Source organism: Pagrus major, chromosome 20 (assembly GCF_040436345.1).
Source record: "Pagrus major chromosome 20, Pma_NU_1.0".
Taxonomy (NCBI): domain Eukaryota; kingdom Metazoa; phylum Chordata; class Actinopteri; order Spariformes; family Sparidae; genus Pagrus; species Pagrus major.
Genome location: NC_133234.1, coordinates 1,344,143 through 1,366,017, shown reverse-complemented (window position 1 = coordinate 1,366,017; position 21,875 = coordinate 1,344,143). Strand labels below are relative to the sequence as shown.

Here is a 21,875-nt window from a genome sequence, read left to right as displayed (position 1 = left end):
ATCGCACGTTTTATTGCACAGAGAAGAATTGTGATCCATTGTAAACGTGATGAATCAGGTTTTTTCAGTGTTTGGTACTGAATTCACCTGCAGAATCATCTGGAGTATCAAACTACATGAACTGCATAAAGACCTTGTTTTTATACGGCCTCTGATGCTGTCTTGTAGGATCATTCCCACATCATTAGCAGCTCATGTTGTTCAGGAACCTCTCCGCCTCTGTATCGTTCCAGCTGGAAACTGGACAGCTGCTCTCGCAGACCTTGACACCTACACACTCTCCTCTTCCTAAATCCAGATGTTTCCACAGGAGTCACCAGAGGTCAACTTCAGTTGAAGTCATAGCAACATGATAAAGTACCACATGGCATGAAAAAGCTCATTCACACCCACACTTGCAGCTACACCATGCAAAATTGCACATGTCCACACAGTGACACACTGTGTCACAAGTCAGGAGGTGCTGAGTCACTCAGGCATGTGTGAGGACAGCTAAACGTTAGTCCGCTTCAGTAATCCAGGCTGTTGAAACTCTGGACCACTGAGGCTGCACATTGCTCCTCCTCCACACAGCCAGTGAGTGGGTGACCGGCTTTTCACCATCCATGTGATCTCAGACAGCGACTGATGACTCACCTTTTCAGGACAATCGATGTCTGTGTAGAAACGCTGCTAACCTGCTGAAAGCTGACGACTCAGTGTTTGGTTGTTGCTCAATGGTGGAAATCTTTACCGCTATAAATACTTGTTCTTCTGACGTCAGTTGAAGAATGAACTTATTCTGTATGTTGACAGCCAGCCAAGGTTGCAATTAGTTCTTTATCTCATGGGTGAATTCAAATAACATCGTACTTACTCATGAGTTGTGTATGTTAAGTCTTTAGAGAGTTGTTTTAGGATCCAAATATTCATTTCATTTATATCCATATCTTTGTTTCCCTTCCTGACCTTTAAATGATGTCAATTCTGTTTCAGTTTTCTGTTGTGAAGTAAATTACTTAAATTATGCCACATTTTTACCAGAAGTCAGAAAATGCCCTGTGTTTGAACTTCAGAAGAATTCATGAGTGCAGGTCTGAGCTGAGGCTGTTAAAATCCAGGTGAAGGGCTAACAACCAAGTTTACTACACTGTTATTCTGTGACTGACCTCAGAGCAAGGCTGGCTATTTATTTAAAAGCATTTTCCAAAGGGATTTAACAAATTATTCTTGGTTTTCCAGGCAGAGAGCCAGTGTCACTGAAATAGAGAGACCATGAGGTATTTTGTTTTCCATAATAAGAGATGCTGCGTGTGTTTGAGGATGTGTGGGAAATGTCTATAATCTGAGAAAGAAAGGGCTGGGATCTGTTTATAATACCAGGAGGACCAGTGAAGTATTTGGTTTCTTCTTTTTTAGCATTGTAAACATTTGACATACTACGGTTTTTCTGCAGCCACAACACTGTGAAGCCAAGTTGATTAAAGGAAAAGTCCAAATATCCTCAGGAATATTACCAATGGACAAACCGATGATTGGATTCAACGGGTAGATATGAAATAACTGGAATCATGATTTTGACTTCTACAACTCCTACAACCATTTTTAAAGTAATATGGCCCTATTTAAACAATTTGTGGCGCCTAGTCTAAGGCACATGGTGCAAGTGCGTTCAGGGCGTGTCCAGGTCAATGTTGCCGGTAAAACAGTGGGTGGGTGGGTGGGCAACATAAATTGAACCAATCAGAGCGTCATCTCCCATTCCCTTTAAGAGCCAGGTGTACCAAGATGTGGCTCTTAAAGGCAATGGGAATGGGAGAAGTGCATTGCCATTAAACAGTGGCACTCATCTCTATTGAGGGACTTGGATGTGGTCCTCGGCTGCTGGACCCTCTGCCCCGCCCTTTTACAATCATCTGTCCCATTCAACAACTCTGTTTGACTGCATATGAAAAAATACACTGATATTAAACAGAGGAGGAGGAGGAGCGCGGCTGCGTCCCTCTGTGTGTGCTGATCTCAGTCTGTGGATCAGGCAGGACGGGTCATAAAAAGTATCATCCTGATCAACAGCGGGTGGGATGAGAGGGTGAAATACGTCCTTAATGAGGAAAATATTACTGACATTACTTGCAGCGATCCTCCAGCAGCAGAAAAGATACGGGTATCTCTACATTAACTTGCGCATTTGCGCACGAGGAACAGCTGATAAACTTTATTGATTATTTAAAACTCCTGACTCGCTGACAGGATCAGTTAGTTAATGTTAATTAATGTTCTGTGTTCTTCTACACATCGAAAGGTCACACACAGTCCAGATTCATACAGTAAAACAGTTTGGAGTGAAGCCGCTGCCCTGATAAATCCTGACATCCTGGTTAAAACATATTTATTACAGAAGCTAAAAGTTGAATTCTGTTTCCTCTGGAGAGTTTCCTCTGTCCTGTCAAATGTATAACTACGGCCTTTAGTTTTGCTGTTGAAATGTGCCATGATATTTGCTTCAGTGACATTACTGAGCATGGAGACAGTTAAATAACTGAAAGCAGCCTCACTAATTATAAAATCAGAGTGTATGCGTGTTGTGAACCCACCAGACGTGAGATATAGCCCACGGTCTTCAAACCTGTAACACCTGATGTTTTTGTGCCACTTGGGGGCAGTGCTACAAGCTATGAACACAACATTGGGCTCTATCTTGTTTGCAAACAGTTGTTTATTGATACAAATTGCAGATTAGACATGGAACAACATCAGCATTCATTTGGACTTATGTTTCTGGTCCCTTGATTAATGCTCGTCCAATATTCACTCTCCTTTTAGCTCTCTTTTGGTTTATTGGTCAACTCCAACTAAACCAGCTCTACCATGTTTACTAGCTAGTTGCTAACTAGTTGCTTTGTTGCAAACGTCTGCCTGCTTCTTGGCATTGGGAGGGTTGTGTACAGTAGGTTTATTGGAGCTTGGTCACTGAGAATAGTTTCCTGAGAGTGGTGAGACTGATCTCAAACCAAAACAAAGCTGAATGTCACTCATTTTGCTGCTAATTTTGCAAGATTTCTGTGGGTTTGTCACATGAGTGACACCCTTCACATTACACGAAATCTGTTGATTCATTTGCAACATAAAAACACTGATTAGAGCAGCTTTCAGGATCACAATTTTAAACTTATCAGCACAATAGAGCTTGTTTCCTTGTTTCCTTTCCTTTATTTTGCTTTTCTCTCTTTCTTTCTTTCTTTCTTTCTTTCTCTCAGAACAGTACTAATTGAGTCTGTGAGGGAATTCAGACCTGTTATCAACATCTGTCTTGAGTGATCCGATCTCAAGCAGACAGCTCTAAGTCGTCAGTTCACACCTGACATTAACGTGCATCTCAAAATGTGTGTGAGTGAGCACCTGTGATCAGATTCACTTCCTGCTCTACATGAAATAAACCCATCCATCACTGGGACAAACAGACAATGTTTTTTACTCAAAGACAGAAAGAAGTTCATGTAGAACATTTGCAGAATTTACAAGAAGGCCCAAATAATGAAGAATTAGTCAGAGACAACGTTTGACAAAGTTTATAAAGTTTCTCCTAACTCAACTCACTAAACTGAGACATTTTTAAAGGGAGTCTGGGGTAGCCTATATTAGTTACTGTAAAATGTTTAGCATCAATAAAATGTTGTCTTCTTTCATGAATTGATTGTAAGCTTGTGATGGGATCACTCAGGACAGATGTTGATAGCAGGTCTGAACAGTCTCTGTGTTGTTCTGTATTGTTGCCTGAGTGTTGCAGCCGTTTCTGTTTTTTCACTGTCATTTTTATGACTGCTGACTTCTGAGTGACGGCCAAATTTCCCCTTTTAGAGACAATTAAGATTTATTTTAGTCATAACAAAATCATGAATATCAACAGTAGACGTCAGTTGTCAGTCCCTCACAATGAAAGAACAAGGGCTGTAACAGCTCTGATGTTCCTCAATCCGTCACATACGAGACTAATTTGTCCACCAACAGCAATGCCCACACACTAATTCAGCAGCATTAAGATTCTTGCAACCATTTTCAGCACAGGATGCAGTTACAATCACTGATGCTTCATTCTTCATTCTGTGCTACAGTAGTTTTAGAGCGACAGGTTTATGTTCTGTCATGTAATGTTGAAACCCAGCGTGTCGTGGTGGCAGAGTGATGAAGATGTATTCTTTAACCACAACCACTTTTAAATTCCACTCTGGGTTTTAGTTGCATGTCACTCCTCTATATCCACATGATTCTTGTCCTCCTCTTCGTCTTCTTCTTCTTTACTATCAGCTTTATGTGAAAATGCCTTCAATCTTAAAATGGTTGTTGGAAGTTGTTTTAGAAAATGTAGTAAATCATTCGTTCGAGCAATCTGGACATAATAATAAAAAAAAACATCCCCCTCATATTCATCATATTTAGTATCTGATGGTGACATTTTAATGAAAGCACATTTCACCAGCCCACAATCTATTGGTGAAAAAAATATCTTCTGCTCCTAGACTCTGTTATCTTATCTGCATGTTTCTCAAATGACTGCTGTAATGACTAACACAGGTTGACTTAAAAGTTCATCTCTCACACTGGAGTAGAGACATGTTGAGAGCGTCTGTGGAGCGCTCAGACAGCAGCAGTGATTGTTGTGGTCGCTCCTCAGTCATCGCAGCCTGGGATGAGTCCTTGTGTTCTCTGCCAGGGGCTCTTCTGGCACGCTGTGAATGTGGAGCCAAAGGCAGTCTGAGGTTTAGAAGGTTAACCATCTGGAATGGTGCATTATTTAATGTTGCATATGCTGAGACAAGCTGGCTCTGAGATCCGTCACGCTTCCCACCACCAAGGTGCTCCCATTCTCTCACTCATGTGTGTTTATTTGATGTGCTTGACAGGACTGTCAGGTCTGTCACACACTTCTGTCAGGGAGGAGAATTTAAACTCACTGTTCAGTCGAAGCGTTGCTCCGTTTTGAAGCAGATCTGTGGATGTTTCAAGAGACACAAACTGACGCAGGAGACTTAGAAGCACTTTTTTTAATTGTAGCGCTGGAAACGGACCACGTCAACAACCTAAAACGTCTTCACGTCCAAGATTTTTGCATATTTTCTGTGTCCTTGTGATTAAAAGCGTCCCACTCCCATCTGTCTTTGCATGCTTCTATGAGCCATAACTGCTTAGCTTGGAGAAAAACAATACTGTGGTATCATTTCTCTGATAATGAACATGTGACCAAACAACAGTAAGTCTGAAGGAAACCAACAGGAAAGCCTCCAGGAAGAGTGACCCTGGATCTGACCCTGGTTGAACCCAGGTATTTCAGCTGTTAAGGGACAATGTTGATGATACAAACTCACGTAGGGCTGGCTGATTTGTATATGACACCTGCATGTGATGACGTACGTATTGTTACCAGGTAGTATTTTGCTACATCAGCCAAAAGCAGACATTCTTGTTGAGTTTATCAATTATTTTTTCAGCTATACCACAGGATACCACAATATATAATAAACAATCCATAGCTGTTATTGTCCATATCACCCATCCCTAAACTCACTAGGTGACTTCTAAAGGCCCAGACACACCAAACCATCAGCATAGTGGTGACTCCTGTGTCTCGCCCAAAAAGTTGCACTTGAAAACAATGCAAAGACTGCAGCCAACGGCCAACCAGCTCGTATGTTCTGCGTTTGCGTGAGTCTCCATTCCACCAGGTGGAACCTGGCACCTCGTTTCCCTTCTTATCCAATGATTTGCTTCGCTCAACAAGAGTGATTTCTCTCACCGACGAGTCCACTGGTGCAGGACACATCACAAACACTAGGGCCATGTTATACTACTGAGTAACAGAGTAGTTGAACATTTTGGGAGCCATTCAAGTTTAAAGCATTAACAGTGGGAGCAGCGGAAAAACAGCTGGCCGCAAAAATGAAGTGAAAAATCCTCTAAAGTCCTCTGAAGTTCAGCCATGAAGTCACACACAAACAGAGATGGAAATAAATAAATAAATACATACATTTAAAAAAGTCAATTATGCACGTGTTTGAAAGATTACATACAGTATGTTAATTCCTGTGCTTCAGAGGTCATAGTAGTTGTATTTTGTAAAGTTGTGAAAAAGCCAGACTCTCTCTGTTTTCCTCTCGTCCACTCTTTATACTGATCTAACCCTGATCTGACTCCAGCTCTGCACTTCACACGCAGACATGAGATTTGTATCGATCCTGTTATCTAACTCTGTGAGCTAAAACAATTATGTGTATTACCCAAAAATGTTGAGCTATTCCTGAACTGGAACAGTAGTCTCAGAGCAGCCGGGGCCTGAGGAGGACATTCTGTGACATCTCAGACTCCACTTTGGACGTATTGACTTTGATTTAATTTAAATTAAATTTAATGACGGAGACTGTAAAATAAAAAAGTCCCACTATGAGAGAGTGCCCACTATGAGTTGAATGATATGGCTTGTTCAGAGCAGATACTGATACTGATTGTTTGAGACTGATATTTGGGACCGATATTCATTTGCAGTAAAAATGAAAGTCTTTGTGTCAAAAACAGCCAGCAATGAAGTAAACCTTAGCACAATTAACTTAACTTGATTAAGTACTGTTCTTAAGTACAATTTTAAAGTACTTTACTTGAGTACTTTGATTTTCTGCTTCTTTATTCTTCCTCTCCACTACATTTAATTGATGCATTTAGTTACAAGTTACTTTGCAGATTCAGATTATTCAGTGTTTACAGTGCCGTGCCCTGTTACCCATCAGATTGTGTTGCGGGCAGGACACAATGCGATCTGTATTATCACTGTATTGTTTGCACTTGTGTTATGTACTTATGTCTTGTGTCTGTCTATGTATGCACTAGGGTCCTTATTCGAAAAATCAAGTTCAAACACATTTGAAATGACATGCAATTTGTTTGAATGAATTCGAATGCCAAAGTAGCACATTTTTAAATTAGCTTATGTTATTGAGAATCTGAGAAAAATCAGCCCGATAATCAGCCGGGGCTGATAATCAGTCTACCCCTGTTGCCTACCATCTATTGAGTTTGTATATCTGTTCTAGTCCATAAACCCCTGAGCAGCTGAACATGTGGGTTCCATCAGTGAGCCATCCAGTACTGTGACACACAGAATACTGGTCCTGGATCAGTGATTGATATGAGGAGACAGGAACTTTCAGTTTCAAGACTAGATTACCATCCTGGCAGCCAGACCCGTGGACCCCAGGTTAACTGTGCATCCATTACTTTGTGGTCATTTGATTAATTGCACACTTGTTTGGCAAACGTTTGTTTGGTAATTATTATGTCCAGTCCTGTGTGGCCCTCTGTGTTAACACCTGTATATTGTGTATTTCACTGATGCATATTCTTAAATGAATGAGTGTTAAAATATCTTAAATGAGATGGTACACACATTAGAGTGGGTGGAACGGGTGGCCAGTAGGGGCCAGCTACTCATTTTTGCCTTGGGGGCCCCCTAACAGACCAATCTGCTCCTGCTTTCAGCCACTTACACACTAGAACAGTGGAAACAAATGTGCTATGATCCATGTTTTGTGACTGAGGCGCAGCATGTGTGGAGCAACATGAAGGGCGCCTTGCCTCTGCACACATTCATGTTCTGCAGCACTTGACTCTGCTGTAACTGTATCTGTGGTTTGGCTCTGTTATTGACTTCTTCTCTTCCATTTCTTCTTCAGAACATAAACATGTGATCCAGTGTCACTAACACGATTGGAAAGGGCTCATATTTTTCTTTAATGGCATGTTGGAGTTTATCTATAGTTTCATCCATGACTACTTTTCACTGCTGTAGGAAATTACAGCACTGTTCAAGCAAATCTGTTTCTCAAAGGCACACGAAGGACAAATATAACAGTGACCACCAAGACCATCAAAGGGAAAACATTGCTGCAGTGCTGTCGGAGACTGTGTAATTACATGCAGTCATAAGTCACCCGGGGCTGACATGGATTCATAGTCTCCAGTCCTGTGGGACCAGAGAGCTCTGGCTTCTTGTGAGGGCAGGGAATGACTTCATTCTCTGAGGTGATGCAGCTTTCACCTCTGGGGACAGTGTATGCTGAAATCAATACTTACTGCTGCTTGATCACCACTAAAAAAGGCTAATGAGATAGTAAATATCTGTGAATAAATGTTTACCTAGAGTTAATATTGTCCATCCATCCTCTGCTGTGAGTCAGTGTCTTATGATCATGACTAGCATTCTTGTTTCCCATCATCCACCTTGGTCCAAACACGTCTCCATAGTGGCCTCAAGACTTTTCAGTCAGAGAAGAGAATTCAGATCTGTCAGGTTCATTTATTACTGGTTTCCTCAATCACATACATTTCCTGTTCTCATTCTTTAGCATGCAAACAGCTGCACTGATCCAGAGCCTCCTGATAGGTTTATGAACATCAAAGATCTTGTCATGGTTTGTGACTTTGTCTGGCAGTGTTATCTATCTACTGGTGCTACTCCTGGCATGAAGCTACAATTAGCTCCATGAGCTGACAACACTGTCCCCAACTGACTTTGTAATGTTTCCAGCTGATCCACATGTGCATTGATGTTTATCCTGCTGCATGAGTTGCACCAAATGGTGCTCCTGTCAACAGTTCTATCTGGGCGTTTTTTGAAGCCCCACTCCAGTGTGTTTTGGTATTTTTATGATCATTCCTGACAATGTTTTATAATTTTTTGCTTTTTAACTGTTGCCAAAATGGAATGGACTACAGTAGAATCTATGAGTGGTATGGCTCCTTGAAGAAAAGGGCAGTTAGGAGTGGAGAATGACTGAGCTCAGAGCAGACAGCTGTTACGGGAGCAGACGGAATGTTTAGCAGTGAAGTGTTCTAGTGGCAGTAAATGTACCGTACAGGTTACAGTTTGACCATGAATAAACTCTGCTGCTCCTCAATACACAAGAGAGTGACAGCTATCACAATCACTGCTAATATCCATGCTATTACTATCCATGCTAATGATGTTAATCATGCTGAAACAGCAGTTTGGTAGCGACGGTAAAACGTCCGACTGTTAACCACGGCCCATTCTCTGTTGGAGAAAGAATGTGAACTGTTGGACAGGAACAGTTTGACAGGAAACTCTGGCTGCAGAGGGACTTTTCCATTCAGAAGGCTTGTGCTATGCTATGCTATGCTATTAGCCCAATAAAAACATAGAAAAACATTAAAGAAAAAGTTCACTCGACAAAAGTAAAATCCAGTCATCATCTCCTCCCTTCATGCTGATAGAAAGTCAGGAAGTTTCGTAGTCCACAAAACATTTCTGGAGCGTTGAAGCAAACAACTGAAGTAGCTAGAGACTTGTTTTAAAACGGAAAAACAACCAAAAAAACATCAAATGGCTCCATACAGCTTGTCCGCTGTAATCCAAGTCTCTGGAGCCCTGAGTTCTAAAATTGATTTGAAAACACATTATTTAAACCCTTCAAAGCCAAAAGCTTCACCATAGCTGCTAAGCTAAAAGCATTAGCGTGCTCTCATGGACAAGCTGTACGGAGCCATTTTAGTTATTTATTTAACTTTTGGTTGTTTTTTCCGTTTTAAAAGTCCCCAGCTGCTTCAGCTGTTTAGGAGAATGCTGCAACAATGTTTTACTGTGAAGCTCCTGATATGTTTTGTAGACTACGAAAAATGATGTGTTAAAAAATGAACTGTTCCTTTAATCTTTTATGGATTCAAAATGAATATTACAAAGAGTAATATTTGGCCCTGTCAGCAGTTTTACTGATGTATCTTTTATCATGGTGATCTATGAGGAATATGTTGGGGAGGGGCTGCAACTCTGAGTGTCATTGTGGTGTCTAATCTAATACAGCGCAGTGAACTATACACTGATTAAGCTAGTTAGCCAGACATGCTAACATTTGCAGCGTACATTAGAGCGGTGTAATCCATTACTTCTATATGTTCTCTTCTATTTTTTTGTTTTGAAAAAAAACAAAACAAAATCAATAAATCAAATCCATACCGAGCATGTGTTTTACAAGCATCATGACCACAACTTCAGCACGCAGAGAAATCAAAAACTTGGCAGGCCTTCCACGACTAGTTATGATTGTGAAGCTGTGATTGGACAGTCTCTGTTCAGAGATGGGGTTAGTGAACGGTCGTTTATGTCTATGATGGCTGCCGAGCTGCCTCCTCTTACTGTGTTGTGTGAATCATATCCATCCTGCAGAGACCGGATTGAGTTTCATTGCACTTACTAGAACAAACTTTTTCTGGATGCCTGAGTGACTTGGCTTGGTCCTGATATGTTATGATATGGTGTAACTGGAGCTGATACGGAATTTCATCTGACTCCCCCAAGTCTCCAAACAGCATCTCCACAATGTGTTTCAGCGGCCTCAGCCTGTTGTTTTCCTGCTAATCAGTAGCAGATGTGTGCAGCTTGCCTACATGCTCTCTTGTGTTCCTCGGCTGTATGTTGGAGCTCGGGGTCTCAGTCCGACTGCAGAGCCACTCTGTTGTTCTTTGTGCAGCAGTGGCGCAGCTCAGCCTGCTCTGCTATGATGTCATTGGTTGCTGGTTGTGAAATGCTTGAGGAAATGAGAACCTTGTTGAACTCGAGCTGAGCGCTGCACATTTCTACTGCATCTCTTGTGTATTCTCTTCTTCAGTGGTCTAGTCTCTACTTATTTTAACTGCAGCAGTTCTGGCAGACCCCTGACAAATAAATCTGTGTCTTGGATCCAACGATGTGTTTAAATTCACCTCCAATGTGCCGATGAGCTCATTTATGGTTGCTTATGTTCATATTGCTTTTTCTGTTTTGACAGAAGACAGCATCCCTGAGTCAACTTCCTGTTGAGGACCTCAGAGACCCCCTGCCTCCTCAGTGGAGATGCTACATGTCTCCACAAGGACGGCGATACTACGTCAACACCACCAACAATGGTAAGAGTTGATGAAATGTAACAGTCCAAGACACCTTTTGCTCTTTATAGTGATGCACAGCTGCTGTGACTCGGTATCAATCGTAATGTCTGTGGATGAACTGTAGAACTAGGGCCAGGATGTGGGTAGCGTAGCTTAGCATAAACATGGAAAATTCAGGAAAACTGCTAGTCTGACTTTGCCCAAAGTTTAAAAATACGTAACTGACTCTAAAATTAGAGCTTAATTTCTGTTAATGTATGCATGTAAATTATTAGTGAGGCTAATTGTTTCAAATAAGCATATGTCCTATGATGTTGGACTACTCCTTTAATGCTCATTGTAATGAGCAGTGCAGTGAGTGCAGAGAGGGCAGGTATCATGGATCCAGGCAGGATGTATAATGTTTACGTGGATTCAGTAAATTACACTGTCGGCTACAACTTGAGTCCTGTTCAGCCTATATTTGTTTACATTTTAGCAAGCTAGCTATAAGTAGTTCCTGTAGGTAATGTACCTATGATTGTGCAGACAACTACCACTGGACTTTCTTAAGCAATTTCTGGATTTATGGGCAGCAGATCAGTGTTGTCAAAAGTATTGAAACTATAAATATAAATACTGAATATTTGAAAGGTTTTAAATACTGATTTGTTGCAGTGTGGACACTTTAGTACTAGCTGTGTTTCCTGACATGTTCATCGCTGCAGTGCCAGCATAGCACCACCTCCTCCTCCAGAAGTGAATTGATTTAGATGCTGTTGTGCTGATCACACAGCTCACGAGCCTTGTTATATTTATCTTTTGTCTGACTGGTTAGATTTGACTGTTATTGCTCTTAGAAGGAGTGCCTGTTGCTTTTTAGCACCCCAGCATGTCGCTGTCCGCTTCACCTCACACTGTATCGTAGTCTCAGGTCTCTCCCTCCACGCCCTCCGGGAAAGGTGCACTTTGCCATTTTGACAGGAAATAGTTGTTGTTTTTTAAGGAAAAGGCACGCTAATGAGTTTGGTTTATTACAATGAGGTCCTTATTATGTATTACAACACTTTACTCAAGTTCATTGCTAAGTTGTGGAATTCTGGCTTCATCACTAAAAAGAATCCAGCTGGGCAAGAACCAGTCAGATGCTCAGACAGGTTGTAAACAGGCCCCAACTGCTTGTTGTTAACATACTTTTCTGCTAAACCACGAAGTGTGTCTGACATTGTGCTAGCAGCTAAACTTACTTACCTACTGTATGTACTGTAGTTAATGTGCACACAGTCTCCCCGTGCAGTGAGGAATTATCACCCAAATTTGGGGTTTGCTACTGTTTGTTTCTTTCATATAAAGGTGTTTTGAAAAAAGGTTGAATATTTTCAACAAAAAGTTCCAACACGTATCTGTGAGATCACTCCCGAGACTGTCTGAAAGACGTGCTGAGAAACATTCATTTAGCAGTTTTAATCTGTTACTTCGCACAAACAGATTTCCCCAGCTACACCTTGGATTAAGAATCAAACAACATTTTTCATTAAAAATGTTCCATGGTGGAGCTCGTATTTATCAGAAAAATGACACCTGAGCAATTTCATCCGTCAGTAATGGAGTTAAACTTCCACTCTGTCGGCACAGCAGTGATGGTACCAGTGAGAGACAGGGGGCGTAGAGGAACTGATGCTGCTGATAGTGCCTTGTTTCTGTCAACACAATCACCACTCAGTGTCTCCCTGTGCACACACAAACACACACACACACACACACTGGCACGGAGACAGCTTAATGCCCTCCTCTGTTCCGCAGACATAGCAACATAGCCTGTCTTTACTATCCCTGGGTGACCTCACTGTAAAACCTGACTGATGATACTAATATCTGGTCCTGGCAGCTCTCATGTGCCTCTTGACTTCAGGATGTAATAAAGGTTTAAAAGTGTACGAGCACAGACACAGTGCTCACCAGTCACACAGACAGACTGACAATTTGCCCTCATGTAGGATCAGTTTTGCATTCTTATATTCACCAGAGTGAACACATCAAAACTAATCTCAGAGTCTTTCGCAGCAAAATTTTCGTAGCTTGGCGATGTAGGGACAACTTTACGACTTTACTTAGTTAAAAAAACCATCAAATTTGGTTTCACACCCATCGGTCTCCTGGGTGAAAGTCCTGTTTGTTTTCAGCATCCATCCACCCCGACCGCCTCCTCATGCAGACGTCACTCTTTATACTATGTCACCTGACTTCCTCCTTTGCTGCGTTAGCACACACTTACTAATATCATATTTTTGCGTCGTTGCTGACAGCTTTTAGAATCTACAAAATAAGGCATTTCTCATTGTGGAGTTGTTTGAAGAAGGTACCCTGGACTGTGGTGTGGACTGAACAACCGGACTGAGCCTGCTATGAAAAGAAGGTTCCAGTCGGCTTCCAGTTGAACTGTGGTGTGAAAGGAGAGCGGTCCAACCAAAACAGTTTATTACAGTAAATATGGGATCTATCATGACTTCAAAAGCTAAACTACAGTGAAATCCATCTGCTGATCGTGACTTGTTAAGAAAGCGATCTCTTTACGGATGTAGTGTCGGTATTTATGCAGGATCTTTGGCTAGCTGTGGTAGCATGTATGCATGTCAGGACATGAGTGTGTCCCTGATACATGAGTGGAACCCAGCATCAGCACCACAGTTATCCTCCCATAATATTACAGTACAAAATGCCACTCTCTATCTGTTTACTATGTATATACTATATGGTATATGAGTCTAGTTACAGTCACGATTAATAATGTTCATTATCAGTAATTTCTTTGTGACACCCAACAAAATAAACACGTACAGTAAGCAGCAGTAAAGAGCTGCATGATCACTGTCAGTCATCAGAATTTATTTTTCAGCTTGAGTAGCACTAATGACTCAGACTGACATCAAGAAAACTGTCCAATGAATGAGTTAGCTGTCAGTCTATATGACCTACAGCTCCTGCTTTGTTTGTAAGTCAGTGTGAACCTGCAGCAGATGAACCGAGCTGCAGGTGTGGAAGCACCTTTTATCACTCACGTGCCATCATGTAATGTGATATTACTAGATGCAGTAACAGTGAGATAACATCAAAAACTATAGTCTCTATATTAACCCTGTCAGACTGAGACAGATCTGTTTGTCTTCATGTAAAACTGATCATATTCCAGAGAGACAGAAATGACAGGAGTTCCACAATATTTCCTGAGAGAGAAAATGATTAATTTTTCATAACTTTTTGCTCAAGAAAACATCTGTATCCTGGCTCATGAATAAAGCAGTATTGTTGCTGTGGTGTTGTAAAAGTGGCCACAGAGGACACAGAAACCCTCCAGGACTTGTTTTCAGTGTCTTCGCTGCATGATGACTAAATGAAAGCTCAGCCCTACACACACTCTTACTGTACGACAGGCCTGTGGTTCTTTCAGATGCACCACAGCGCCGACGCTTTCCAAACAAACCCATCTGATAACATTTTTCCTGAAACACTTGGTATTTATAGCATCTCTGCTATTTTACCGGGCCTCCCTTTTGTTGCTCTAAAGTTCAGCTAGATTAGATACTGTCCTGTGTGTGTGTTTGGTGTGTGCGTTTGTGTTTCAGCATCGCCATAGTAACAGAGCAGTGTGCGTGGGTGAGGGCTGCGTGTCCTTGTGTCGAGCTTGTTTTTTTCTAGGTTTTCCTTCCTGTGTTGCTGGGTGCAGCGGTGCACGGTGCTGTGGTTTGTACCAGCCGTCTCCTAAGACTCTCCACTCATCCCAGCCTGACCAGTGGGCTGCTGCATAAACACAGCAAACCCAACACTCAACAGTCCCAGCACACATACTGTAGATTTACAGCAGGCAGACAGTCATGGAGCCTGTTTCATATGAAACCATAAAAAGGTTTATAAATAACATGAAGTCCAGCAGAAATTAAAGTGCAAGGTTTTTATTTTCTGGTGCTGCCTACATGTTTTCCTCTATAAGTATATTCCAAAGAGAGACATTTATATTTTATAACATGACATGGTCTCTATTAGTTATTTACGCAGAGCAAATTGAATCATTTTATTTGAACCTATGCATAAAGCATAGTGTCACCTTCCCTCCACAGCCAGAGAGCAGCCCACCACTCAGAAACAGCCACTGACTTTCTATCTAACATTGGTTTGTTGTGGTTCAAAGTCTGTCGCTCCTTTTGGTGACACGGCCATTCAAAGTGGAATAAAGTCAAGCTCTACTGTCTTCTTCTTATCGGCAGGGGAAATGTACAGTAGCCTACTAATGTTAGTTTACAGGCTAATTATATCAGCTGCTCAGCTAATTAGCCTGTCAGCTGAAGCAAAGAGAGCTGCTGCTATTCCACTAGCTCTTCTCTGTAAATCTCTTTACGAGTAGGTGTCACATGTTCCTGCGGTTCACTGTCATAATATGATTTTGACAAAATTACAGTGCATTGTAAATATCAAAAACCTACAGCTTCCATTTTACCAGTTAACTCAACGTCAGTGCATCACTTTCTGATATTGGCCCTCGCTCTTCTAATGTCATCTTTGAAACTGTAATTTCTGCAAATTGGTGCCCTTTAAAGGAACAGTTCGCCCAAAACTACAAATCCAGTCATCATCTCCTCCCCCCATGCTGATGGAAAGTCAGGTGAAGTGTCGTAGTTCACAAAACATTTCTGGAGCCTCACAACAAAACAGCGTTGCAGCATTCTGCTAAACAGCTGAAGTAGCTGGAAACTTGATTTAGAAAAAATAATAATAACTTAAATGGCTCTGTACAGCTCGTCCAGTGTAATCCGAGTCCCTGGAAGCCATGAGAGCAGGCTAATGCTTTTAGCTTAGCAAATCATTTTTAGATCTCAGGACCTGCAGATGAGCTGTATGGAGCCATTTGATGTTTTTTTTGGTTGTTTTTTTTTTTCGTTTTAAAACAAGTCTCCATCTACTTCGTTGTTAAGCAGAATGCTGCAACGCTGTTTTGCTGTGAAGCTCCAGAAATGTTTTGTGGACTACGAAACTTCACCCGACTTTCCATCAGCGTGTGGTGAAGAAATGATGAGTGGATTTTACTGTTCCTTTAACCCACAGTGGTCTTGATCTTGTGGGAGGAGGATGTTGTTAATGCTGTAAACAAAACCTTACATAAATAACACAGTTACATGAAATGTTCGTTATTATTTTAAGTCATTTTGGTCACCAGCTGACGCTGATAAATGTCACTGTGGTTTTCTTTAAGGAGCTGAAGCCCTTCGCTCCGTGCTTAGTTATTAAAGTGTAGTCGTTATTCTTAAATGCCACTGATAACAACATGCTGTCTGTCCTTGGATTGTAAGCGAGTGTCCAGCAGGGATGTGTTTACATCAGGTCTCCATGGCCCCAGCGACTCAGCTGTCAGTCAGCAGCGTACACCGGCCTGCCCACTCCAGTGCTTTTTTCCACAATAGCGACAGTGTGTCTTCTGCTTTTTCTGTTTGTTGCTTTGCTATGAGAGGAGATCTGTTAAGTGCTGTCTGTTACCGCTGTTTCCTCTTCAGATAATACAAGGTGTTAATGGGCTGTGATTGATGAGAAACAGAGCCAGGAGGTAGCTAATGCATCAAGCACCAGTGTCATATGGTTATGAATAAAATATAGCCATGTCAGCGCTAACTAGGGCATTTCTCCTTCTGCGATCAGTGATGTCTCGCCTCACTTGTGGTGTAGTTGGCGGACAGTAAGCTGATGCCGGGCTATTTCTGTTTTTAGACCTGCTGTTGACTATTTTCATTCATACGTTCACTTACACACATCTGCTACTCTGCAACTACTGTCTCCCACTGTCAGCCGCCAAGTTACTGCTCCTCTGTGCTGAGTCTGAACCAGTGGTGTAGATTGAGTATGACTGACTTTGGTGAATCAGAAAAGCATCAGTTAATGTTTTCACGTCCCAGAAAAGATCCTCATGCAGCAATAATCATTAGATGCTACATACTGTCATTGAATTCACATCATTACGACCCATGACAGGCCCGAAAAAGGGCGAGTAAACTTGGGTTTATATTCCACAATCAAGACCATCAAGGCAATTTAGAGTGATTGACAGCTTTTTAGACTTCAGCTCGTCTGTGACAATGACACTGATGAGAATCACTCTTGGATCTGGAGGCTTGAATCTACCAGGTGCCAAGTCTGATCTCTTACCTACATAACAACCTGTCTGACGGAAATGATCAGCAATCTGCATTTCAAGAGCCTGTTGCCTAGAAACTGAACCTGTTCCACTCAGGTGTCAAACTTTATACTAAACAAGTGGGCCTTCACATGTCCAAACCTAAAGTGACTCATGAAAAATATAAAAAGCTGTCTCATTTGATTAATGTATTGATTAGTTAACCTAATTTGTCTTGTCAGTTGAGCTTCCTGGCTTTGAATCAGGCACACTGGGTACCATCCACACACTAAATGTAATATAAATCGTTTTTTAAATGGTGTTTTGACTGCCTTCCCTTTGGCAAGGCAGACAGTCACAATAACAAACAATTTCCCCGAGCTAAGTAGATTAAGCTATATATTTGTGCATTAATATCCTATTTTTCTCCCAGTATTGATGTGTTTATGACAACCTAACGGAGGGAAATTGAGACATTTAGGGCCAGTGAGTAAAGGCTGTGCGCTGGTGTTGTACATCAAACGGAAGGCACAGCCTCTCTTCATGAGCCCGCTGCCAGTTATCCCCTCCATGCGTGTCATTTGAGCTGATGGGCTTGGCTCACTTGTCTCCTCAGCTAAGCAGAGCAGAGCCAGGCAAAACACCCAAATGAAATAAGAGCTCTTTACATGTCTGTACCTCTTCTTTCTCTGCTGACAGTAAAGAGCTAATTGAACTCGTGCTGTGGTAATAAATTCACATCGGACAGTAAAAATCAAAGAGAGCTATTTAGGGCCCGAGCAGGGAACCTGCGAGGTCCCTATTGTAATTGCAATGATTATTAGGGCCCGAGCAGTGAAACTGCGAGGACCCTATTGTTTTTGTAGTGATTATTAGGGCCTGAGCAGTGAAACTGCGAGGACCCTATTGTTTTTCTAATGGTTATTATTTTTTGTTATTTTTTTTCTTCTGACGAAATGATCGCATTTTTCACTGCCTGAACATACCCCAAAACTCATCAAACTTGGAATATAGATCAGACCTGGTGAAAAATTTTATAATCTGTTGTCATTCTGAATTTTCACCACTAGGTGGCGCTACAATCAAGGCAAGTGTGTTTTGGCTAATAACGTCCACATACTTTGTCGCACGTTCAAAAACCTTATATCCACGCGTTCAGTGAATCTTGCTGAATCTCCTGATATAGGCCACGCCCATTTCCGCCTACCGTTTTTTTTCGCTAGCTCGCGAAATGTCGAAAACCTACTTTTTCGAACTCCTCCCAGGCAATTTGACCGATTTGCATGAAACTTTGCACACAGCATCTGTGGACACTTCTGACAAAAAGTTATTAAAAGAATTTTGATACGCCAAAGAATACTCAAGTTATTAAATAACAACTTCCTGTGGATTCGGGTCACAACAGGAAGTGTTGCATATCTCCACATTGGTGTGTCCGAATGACGTGAAACTCAGGATACCACTTCCCCATGAGCCCCTAAGGCTGTGTGCAAAATCTTCGCCCATGACCACTAGGTGGCGCTATTTAAAATGAAGTATTTTATATCTCCATATCGGTTGGTGGGATTAACACAAAACTTGGTACACTCATTGCCACTGCCCTCCTGAGGACAGCGGACAAAGGGGTTACCGATCTGACACTAGGTGGCGCTCTGGTGGCAGTTTCATTTTATATTTGGCACTGTGCCCACACCATAACACTTATGGATATGAAACTGATTGGGGTGGTATAGACTGGCCCCTGTAACTCACACACCAAAAATGACCAGCAGGTGGCGCTATTATCAAGAAATAAGGTTTTTTGCTAATTACTCCCACATAATATGGTGCACATCGTTAAACATTATATCTATATGTTCCCTGAATACAGCCGAACCGTGTGATGTAGGCCACGCCCACGTTCGCACTGAATTTCCATTCGCAAATTCGCCAAATGTCGCAAACCTACTTTTTCGAACTCCTCCCAGGCAATTTTTCCAATTTGCACCAAACTTTGCACACAGCATCTGTGGACTCTCCTGACAAAAAGTTATTAAAAGAATTGTGATAGCCTAAAGAACGACCAAAATATAAAACAACAATTTCCTGCACGTTGTGGTAAACCACACAGTCTTGCATATCTTGATGAAATACAGTCCGATTAACACAAAACTTTTTTGATTTGTCTTCCATCCCCACATGAAGGTTTGTGCCAAATTCGGTGCATATCCACCAATAGGTGGCGCTTTTATTGCTAAATGACGAAATGACAGCTTGACTGCCTTCACTTTCATTTCCTCAATGGAAGTTGTTGCAAGTAGAAGCCCCGACAGCAGCATGTCACGACAGCAGCATGCCCCGACAGCAGCGCGCCCCGACAGCAGCACGCCCGACAACAGCATGCCCCGACAGCAGCACGCCCCGACGCGCGTGGACTGCGAGGGCCCGTTCATCGCTGCTTGCAGCTTTAATTATTATTAGGGCCCGAGCAGTGAAACTGCGAGGACCCTATTGTAATTGTAATGATTATTATTTTTTTTCTTCTGCCAAAATGATCGCATTTTTCACTGCCTGAACATACCCCAAAACTCATCAAACTTGGAATATAGATCAGACCTGGCGAAAAATTTTATAATCTGTTGTCATTGTGAATTTTCAGCACTAGGTGGCGCTATAATCAAGGAAAGTGCGTTTTGGCTAATAACTCCCACATACTTTGTCGCACGTTCAAAAACCTTATATCCACACGTTCAGTGAATCCTGCTGAATCTCCTGATATAGGCCACGCCCATTTCCGCCTACCGTTTTTTTTCGCTAGCTCGCAAAATGGCGCAAACCTACTTTTTCGAACTCCTCCCGGGCAATTTCACCGATTTGCACGAAACTTTGCACACAGCATCTGTGGACGCTCCTGACAAAAAGTTATTAAAAGATTTTTGATATTCCAAAGAATACTCAAGTTATTAAATAACAACTTCCTGTGGATTTGGGTCACAACAGGAAGTGCTGCATATCTCCATATTGGTGTGTCCAAATGACGTCAAACTCAGGATCCTACTTCCGCATGAGGCCCTAAGGCTCTGTGCAAAATATTGTCCCATGACAACTAGGTGGCGCTCTTTTAATTGAAGTATTTTATATCTCGACATCGGTTGGTCGGATTAACACGAAACTTGGTACAGTCATTGCCAATGCCCTCCTGAGGACAGCTGACAAAGGGGTTACCGATCTGACACTAGGTGGCGCTCTGGTGGCAGTTTCATTTTAGATTTGGCACTGTGCCCACACCATAACACTTATGGATATGAAATTCATAGGGGTGGTATAGACCGGCCCCTGTAACTCACACACCAAAAATGACCAGCAGGTGGCGCTATTATCAAGAAAAAATGTTTTTTGCTAATTACTCCCACATAATATGGTGCACATTGTTAAACATTATATCTATATGTTCCCTGAATACAGCCGAACCGTGTGATGTAGGCCACGCCCACGTTCGCACTGAATTTCCATTCGCAAATTCGCCAAATGTCGCAAACCTACTTTTTCGAACTCCTCCCAGGCAATTTCTCCGATTTGCACCAAACTTTGCACGCAGCATCTGTGGACCCTCCTGACAAAAAGTTATTAAAAGAAATGTGCTAGTCCGCAGAATGCCCAAATTATAAAACAACAATTTCCTGCACATTGTGGTCAAACAGACATTCTTGTGTATCTTGATGAAATACAGTCCGATTAACACAAAACTTTTCCCAGTTGTGTTCCATGACACGATGAGCATTTCTACAAAATTTCGTGCAAATCGACCAATAGATGGCGCTTTTATTGCTAAATGACAAAACAGCAGCTTCACTGCCTTCAGTTTTGTTTCCTCTACGCAAGTTGTTGCATGAACAAGCCTCAACAGCAGCAAGCCCACACAGCAGCATGTAACGACAGCAGCATGCCCCGACAGCAGCATGTCCCGACAGCAGCACGCCCCGACACGCGTGGACTGCGAGGGCCCGTTCATCGCTGCTTGCAGCTTTAATTTGTTTTTTTTTTTTTTTTTCTGCCAAAATGATCGCATTTTTCACTGCCTGAACATACCCCAAAACGCATCAAACTTGGAATATAGATCAGACCTGGCGAAAAATTTTATAATCTGTTGTCATGGTGAATTTTCACCACTAGGTGGCGCTATAATCAAGGAACGTGCGTTTTGGCTAATAACTCCCACATACTTTGTCACACATTCAAAAACCTTATATCCACGCGTTCAGTGAATTGTGCTGAATCTCCTGATATAGGCCACGCCCATTTCCGCCTACCGTTTTTTTTCGCTAGCTCGCGAAATGTCGCAAACCTACTTTTTCGAACTCCTCCCGGGCAATTTCACCGATTTGCTCCAAACTTTGCACACAACATCTGTGGACCCTTCTGACAAAAAGTTATTAAAAGAATTTTGATACGCCAAAGAACACTCAAGTTATTAAATAACAACTTCCTGTGGATTCGCGTCACAAAAGGAAGTGTTGCATATCTCCACATTGGTTTGTCCAAATGACGTCAACCTCAGGATCCTACTTCCTCATGAGGCCCTAAGGCTCTGTGCTAAATTTTGGTTGATGACCACTAGGTGGCGCTCTTTAAATTGAACTATTTTATATCTCGACATCGGTTGGTCGGATTAACACAAAACTTGGTACACTCATTGCCAATGGCCTCCTGAGGACAGCTGACACAGGGATGACCGATCTGACACTAGGTGGCGCTTTGGTGGCAGTTTCTTTTTATATTTGGCACTGTGCCCACACCATAACACTTATGGATATGAAATTGACAGGGGTGGTATAGACCGGCCCCTGTAACT

General features: G+C 42.0%; 1 protein-coding gene across 1 annotated transcript in view; it reads left to right on the top strand.

Annotated features, from left to right (window-relative positions):
* The window catches only part of gas7b (growth arrest-specific 7b), a 77,039-nt gene that overhangs the window by 15,637 nt on the left and 39,527 nt on the right, over positions 1–21,875 (top strand). Inside the window, exon 2 of the mRNA XM_073488981.1 lies at positions 10,809–10,926. Coding sequence (XP_073345082.1) covers positions 10,809–10,926 — 118 coding nt within the window. The remainder of the gene's footprint in view (positions 1–10,808; positions 10,927–21,875) is intronic.